This window comes from Nannospalax galili, unplaced genomic scaffold (genome assembly GCF_000622305.1).
Source record: "Nannospalax galili isolate Female #2095 unplaced genomic scaffold, S.galili_v1.0 scaffold44, whole genome shotgun sequence".
Classification (NCBI taxonomy): Eukaryota; Metazoa; Chordata; class Mammalia; order Rodentia; family Spalacidae; genus Nannospalax; species Nannospalax galili.
The window spans coordinates 6,420,849-6,427,794 of record NW_008355789.1 but is presented as its reverse complement, the minus strand read 5'-3'; the positions used below and the strand labels follow the sequence as shown (position 1 = coordinate 6,427,794).

The window sequence follows — 6,946 nt, the reverse complement described above, 5'->3', positions numbered from 1 at the left end:
GCTAATTACTCTTGTCTTTACTTCTCCTTCACATCTCCTATTCACAATTCAGGGATTTTTCTTTTCCCCTTAGAGATAAGAGTTATGCAATTTGGGAGTCTTTTAGATAGACCCACTGACGGGGTACTCCAGTTGCCTCACCCTGTGTCTGTTCAGCATGGAAGAAGCCAGAGTGGTCTGCATCCCTATTCCCTAATGGCAATTTGGGTAACCCCTTCAGAGGATGGTGTGATAATAATAGGAGGTAGGAATTGGCTAGGCAGTTAGGGTAAAAAGACCCTAAAGTAAAGTAGTCAGTTTCTTGGCTAAAAGTCAAAATGTTCTTGGACCTCTTAGTAACATACTCTGTTCCAAAGGCTAAGAATGTCAAAAGTATTTTGGAGCTTGTATCTAATCCTTAAAAGATTTGGAGTGTTAGAGTAGCCAAAAGCCCCATAAAAATAAATAAATGAAAGAAGAAAAAAAAAGAAAAGAAAAAGAAAAAAGTGATGGGGAGATATGGGAGGAGCTGGAGGGGAGGGAGTGGGAATGGATTTGATCAAAACACCTTATATGCATGCATGGAATTCTCAATAAATTTTTTTGTAAAAGTTAAAAAAAAATAAAATAAAAGATAAAAAAATAACAACCTAAAAAAAAAATTCCTACTATAGGGCTGGAGAGTATGTTCAGCTGTTAAAAGAACTGGCTGTTCTTGCCAAGGACCTGGGTTTGATTCCCAGCACTTACCTGTCAGCTAACAACCATCCATAACACCAGTTCTAGGGGATCTGACACCCCTTTTGACCTCCACAGGCATTGCATGACACGGGTACACTTACATGCATATAGGCAATACACTCACACACAAAATAAAAAAATATTCCTATTATGATAGTAATAAGTTAATTAACATGTGATATTTAATTTTTTTAGTTTATGGATTATTTGTGTTCTGCCTGCATGTAAGTGCACCACGTATACACAATGCCCATGGAAGTCAGAAGAGGGCCTTGGAGCCCCTGGAACTGGAGTTATGAACAGCTGTTAAGTGCCATGTGGCTGCTGGGAACTGAACCTGGGTCTTTAGCAAGAGCAGCTGGTGCTCTTAACCTCTGAGCCATCTCTCCAGCCCCATGTGTTATTATTTTAACTCTCAGATGATATTATTTTAAAGATTGATAACACCAAGGGCTGTTGAGCAGGTAAGGACACCGGCTCTTTTACCCACAGACAGGGAGAGTATTTTAAGATTCTGGAAGATGGTCTATGGTGTCTGTTAAATCATAAGCGTGTGCCCCTGATCACTCCATGCTCTGTCATCTACTATGGATAAAAGCTTACATATTGGCTCAAAAAGTTGTGTACCTGGATGTCCACCATAACATTGTTTATAACAGAAAAAACAAAAAAGAATCTAAATGGGCACTGACTGGTGAGCAATTAGCATATTCATACAACAGATTATATGCAATAATTTAAAAACAAATACACACACATTATTCTGATATGGATGTACCTCTAATGTTCAGCTTGGTGAAAACCCAGTCAAGTTCAGGACATTATGCATACATACCCCAATACCATTTGTACCTAAAATTTCACAGAAATGAAGCTGAACTTGTACCTTTAGGAATATAAATGCACATATAAAAGTTAAAGCACACCCACAGAATTGATATGTATTGCTGCCTTCATGTAGGAAATGCTGAGATATATTGGGGAAAGTCAGGAATTTTTCACTTTTCCTGTATCCTATATTTTTTTCTAGATCTCCTTTTTGTCTTGCTTGAAACTTTTTATGGTGTGACTGTATTTACATCTCGCTTATAAAATTTTAATTTTTTAAACAAAGAACTATGGTTTATACATAATTCCTTCAGAAAAAAAATAAAGGGAGGTGCAAGGACTCTGGAGGGCTCTGCTCCCTGGTCCTGTCTCTGTGTGAAATATGGGTAGTTTGCTGTGGAGATCAAATTAGCCAAGGTCTGCCAGGTTGCTAGATGTGCAGCTGAGTTCCCAGCACATAGAAAACATTGGTTGATCATTCTTCCCCATTTGAGCTGAGATAGCGCAGGGCTGTGAACCTCCTATGCCTGGATATCCCAAATGAGGGGCAAATGGGAGCTCAGGTGCATTTACTGAAGAAGTGAATGAACAAGCCACACATGTTCATTGTTAATGGAAACACATATGTTCACATACGCTGTTAGTGGGTAAGCAAGGGATTCCTTTCTGGATTCCACTAGGAAGATCAGATATTGCTGGCTTCTGAAAACAATAAAACCAAAGATGAGGGCCAGATGGATAAGGGCTTCGAGAGACTTGTTATGTAGGGCTGGTATTTTCAAAGGATCTTCTCTGGGGTCCCAGGCTATGTAGACTGATCCAGTTACCATGGGTTAGGGACCTGGGTACTAGAAAGTCCTGGAACTCAGTGTCCAGACTGAGAGACTGGATGTACACAAAGATAACTCCAGGTCACGTGTGACAGGAGCGGCAGCACTCTGACCACCACTCCCTCCCCCCTCCAGCCTTTACAGTAATCAGCCCACAACCTCTGGGATCTCTCAGTGACTGTCAAGTCTCCACCTCCCACCACCTCCCCTACTTTACATTTAGGACCAACCAGAGAAATGTGCCCTCCACATTAACCACATGAGATGCTTCCCTTTCGGTGAGCCTGTTACCACCTTCCCCATAGCAAAACCACCTCCCATCACAGCAGCCCTAGACTTTCTTCACCAGAAGGCTTTCCCCCTCCTCCTCCTGGCCTTGCATTCCCTACTAAAAGCCAGTGCCAGCAGCCGACTTCCCTGTGCAGCTCCGAACACACTGCCTCTGTTCTGTTTATTTCCCCAAAGCCCACATTTCAACCAGTACCTGCTTAATGTTGTGATTCACAGACAATGATTTCATTAAAAATTCTACAGTTTAAGGTTTTAGATCATCAGTGTAAGTAAATGTCAAGAAGCATTGACACATTTTCAAGGAACTGGAGAAAGGATGCTTAGTTTCGCGTTCATCTAAGAAAGAAGCAAATGGCATCCAGACAGATGGTAGCCAAGGGAGGCCAGACAGATGAGGATAAGTCTGGACAAAGCACAGGTGCTTGCATAGACTGGGTGGGGCTTTGCTTCCATCAGCCAGGCACAGCTGACGTCCAAGCACTGTAGGAACTGGAATGCCTACATGAGAGGCTCTGTTATCAGCATCTCCTTAGAAGCAAGCTGAGTCAACCACAGTTATGGGTCTGCTGACATGAGAAATTAAACAAATACAGAAATGAGTCCTCCGGGCATCCAGGACAAGAAGATGGCTGGGAAAGTCAAAGCCCTCACCTCCATGAAAATATTATGTCTTTAAATTTTTAAAAATTATTTTATGTATAAGAGTGTATTGCCTGCATGTATGCAAGTGTACCCGTGTCTTTAAATAGCCATAGAGGACAGAAGAAGGAGTTGGATCCCCTGGAACTGGAGTTACGAACAGTTGTTAGCTGCCATGTGGGTGCTGGGATTTGAACCCTGGCCTTCTGCAAGAGCAGCCAGTGCTCTTAATGGCTGAGCCATCTCTCCAGCCCCAGTTGCTTGTTTGATTGTTTGTTTCCTTTTTGTATTTTTAAGATAGGGTCTCATGTCTCATGTAGCCCAGGGTATAAACTGGAACTCTCTATGTAGCTGAGACTGACCTTGAACTTCTTTATTTTTTCAGTTTTAAGTGGAGTTTATAACGCTAAGCGATAAAGGGTTGTTAAGAACCACAATAACAAATGAACATCTGATTGGTATGAGGCATTATTCTGTACACGTCATATTTCTGTGTATCCTCAGTGCATGGTGTTTACACACAGAGCCACTACTGCACAGCACAAGGGTATCTGAAGAGGCTCAATCAGAGAAAGGCTGTTGTACAGGCTGAAATTTTTAGTATATATATATTCATATGAAAACAGATTGAACCCTGAACTGGCACGTAGACGGCATCTCTGCCAAGCACTACAGTTAAAGTCTCAGTTTACTGCACAGTCCCACCTTCCATCTGCATGTGTACACATGGACAGTATTTAAAGGTGGACGATGACCTTGAACTTCGGATCCTTCTCCCAAGTGCTAATTGCAGACAGACATGTATTATCATGCCTGGCCAAATACCCCCCACACACATATATAATGCTAGGACTGGAGCCCTGCCATCTACAGATGACCATTTGTCTGTTTGAAATCCTAAAATTCTCAGAATCAATCCAAATGGGCCTTTAAATATATTTCAAATTGATGGTACCATAATTAAAATAAAAAAACAACAAAAAAATTTTTAAAAAGGAACTTTCCTGTTGCTGGGCATAGTGGTGCATGCCTTTAATCCCAGCACTTAGGAGGCAGAGGAAGGCAGATCTCTGAGAGTTCAAGGCCAGCCTGGTCTACATAGTGGGCTTTAGCGAGACCCTGTCTCAAAAGACCAAATAAAAAGGGGGGGGCGGGCAGCTTTGGCAGATGAAATTTCAAGAGAGAGAGAGAGAGAGAGAGAGAGAGAGAGAGAGAGAGAGGAGAGAATCTACAGTTAAGAAATGACTGCTCTTGCGGAAGACCTAGGTTTGATTCCCGGCACCCACATGGCAGCTACAAACTGTCGTTAACTCCAGTTCCAGGAGAACCCAACACCCTCTTCTGACCTCCGTGACATTGCACAACACAGGTGCATTCACATACATACAGGCAATGCACTCATACACATAAAATTAAAAAGGAGCTTTCCAATCAAGTAGGTTTGGAATATGCTGGTAAACTGAAGTTGAACAGATTTTTCTGGTAGGATTTGGCGAAGTCTTCAACCATGCTGATACTTGTTATCAGTCTGCAAGACAGGGCTCCGTATGCAACATTTGATAAACTTACTTGACCACAAAATTGTTTTCCTCCCCATCTGCTGACATCTCTAAAAACATTTTGTGGTCCATAAGTTTAGAGACACAGGTTTGAGGCAATATTGCCTTGAGAAGAAAATGATTCTGGCTGGTCAAAGTTCTTTCCTTTTGTAATTCACTGGTAAGGTGATCAAGAGGCTGCATGGGCAGAGGTAGCCAAGAGCACCTTTATTTTGTTTTGTTTTGAGACTTGGTCTTATGTAGCTCAGGCTGGCCTCAAACTTGTTATGTAGCCAAAGATAGCCTTGAACTTCTGATCATCTTGCCTCTACCTCCTGAGTTCTGGGATTACAGGTGTGCACTACCACAACGGTCATGTGGTACTGGGGATCTAATCTTAGGCCCAGTGCTAGTAGGCAAGCATTCATACTAACTAAGGAAGAAGACAGGCTTGTACGGCGGGGCCTGGGGAGTGGAGGGGTGAGGGCAGGTGGAGGTGACACGTGGGCATCAGGTTAGCCAAAGAACAGTTTAAGGATTCTAGTTATTGGAGATTCCAAGAAAAGCTGTCTCCCTCAGACCAATCAGACCTATCTTCACCTGGTTGGGTAAATTTTTTCTTAATCAGCCTTAAGATCATTATCTCTATTAATATGAGACTGGCCAGAAGAATCATCCCATTGGATGAAAACAGAGTCAAGTGATTCTTCAAGTGGGTCAACACCAGGGATGGACAGGCCACTTTAGAATGGAGACAACAGAAGACAGATGCCCCACAAGCCACACCTCTTCCTGCAGGCACACAGGAAGTTGATAACTGCACGGAAGTGGGTTAGGAGTCCAGGCTTACTTACTTCAGAGTCACACAGCCTGTCCCCGCTGGTGGCGCTATCCAAAACACCTGGATCCGAGTCCTCCTCCGAGGGGTGCTTTCAGTGACCGCAACAGGGCAGTTACTCATAAACTGTGTTTCTTCTTCATCTATAATCTGTGGAAAACCAAAGGAAAATAAACATTAGAATGCAGCATCCCTTCCAGAGGATTCTTGAGGTCGCCAAATGGACACATTTAAAATTTTATTTCTAAACCTGTCATTTTGCATCAGCAATGATTTGATCCCCAGGTCCCAGGATAGTGCCTGGCAGAGAAGTCCTGTCAATGGCTGTTGAATTAGCACAACAGAAGGACAGGACTGGCACATCTGTGCTCACTGGGACCACATCTTGCGCCAGCACCTTGAGGGACTGACCAGGAGGTAACGCTCTTGCTCACTGCTCCACAGCCGCTTGTGTGTGCGTGCCACTTCCGGGGAGGTGCGGATGGAGGAGGGCCACCCTAGAGCAAACACTATGTGACCTGCCTTCCTTACCCAGCTGCAGCGTTACTTAACTGACATGTTAAAATACCCTCCCGGAGGAACTATAGCAACATATAGAAAGTCAACCAGCTTCAAGCCACTTTTATTGTGACATTTCTAATAGGCATTATCATTGGCATCCTCTCAAATTAATCATCTGATTTCATAAGACACCATAAACACACAAACAAGATGGTAGCCATTTCCATACCCAGACTGTGTCAGCCAGCCCTCCTGCCTGCTTGCCTAATTCTTTAGTAGAATCAAAATACATAATCTTTTGTGTAGGCCACCTACCTCCAAATGTTTTTAAAAATATTATCTTTGCCTTTATTCTTTTTTTTTTTTGGAAACAGATATTATATGAATTTAGGAATATCGGAATTTTAAAGCAGCATAGCCTTATGATACAAAACCAAAAGATTTCTTCCTCTCATTACCTATTTTAGGCCACTTAGTATATCAGATATCAAAATTAATGTGTTCCATGTTTTGTGTTGTCCCCCTACCTCCAAATGTTTTTAAAAATATTTTCTTTTCCCTTTTTCTTTTTTTTTTTTTTTGGAAACAGATATTATATGAATTTAGGAATATCGGAATTTTAAAGCAGCATAGCCTTATGATACAAAACCAAAAGATTTCTTCCTCTCATTACCTATTTTAGGCCACTTAGTATATCAGATATCAAAATTAATGCGTTCCATGTTTTTTAATTTGTCACAAAATTTTCTTTTGGATATTCC

The 6,946-nt window shown here is 42.0% G+C and overlaps 1 protein-coding gene across 1 annotated transcript in view; it reads right to left on the bottom strand.

The window, feature by feature from the left end:
- Positions 1–6,946, bottom strand: part of Spon1 (spondin 1) — a 332,365-nt gene that overhangs the window by 231,895 nt on the left and 93,524 nt on the right. The window contains exon 3 of the mRNA XM_008853516.3: positions 5,701–5,834. Coding sequence (XP_008851738.1) covers positions 5,701–5,834 — 134 coding nt within the window. The remainder of the gene's footprint in view (positions 1–5,700; positions 5,835–6,946) is intronic.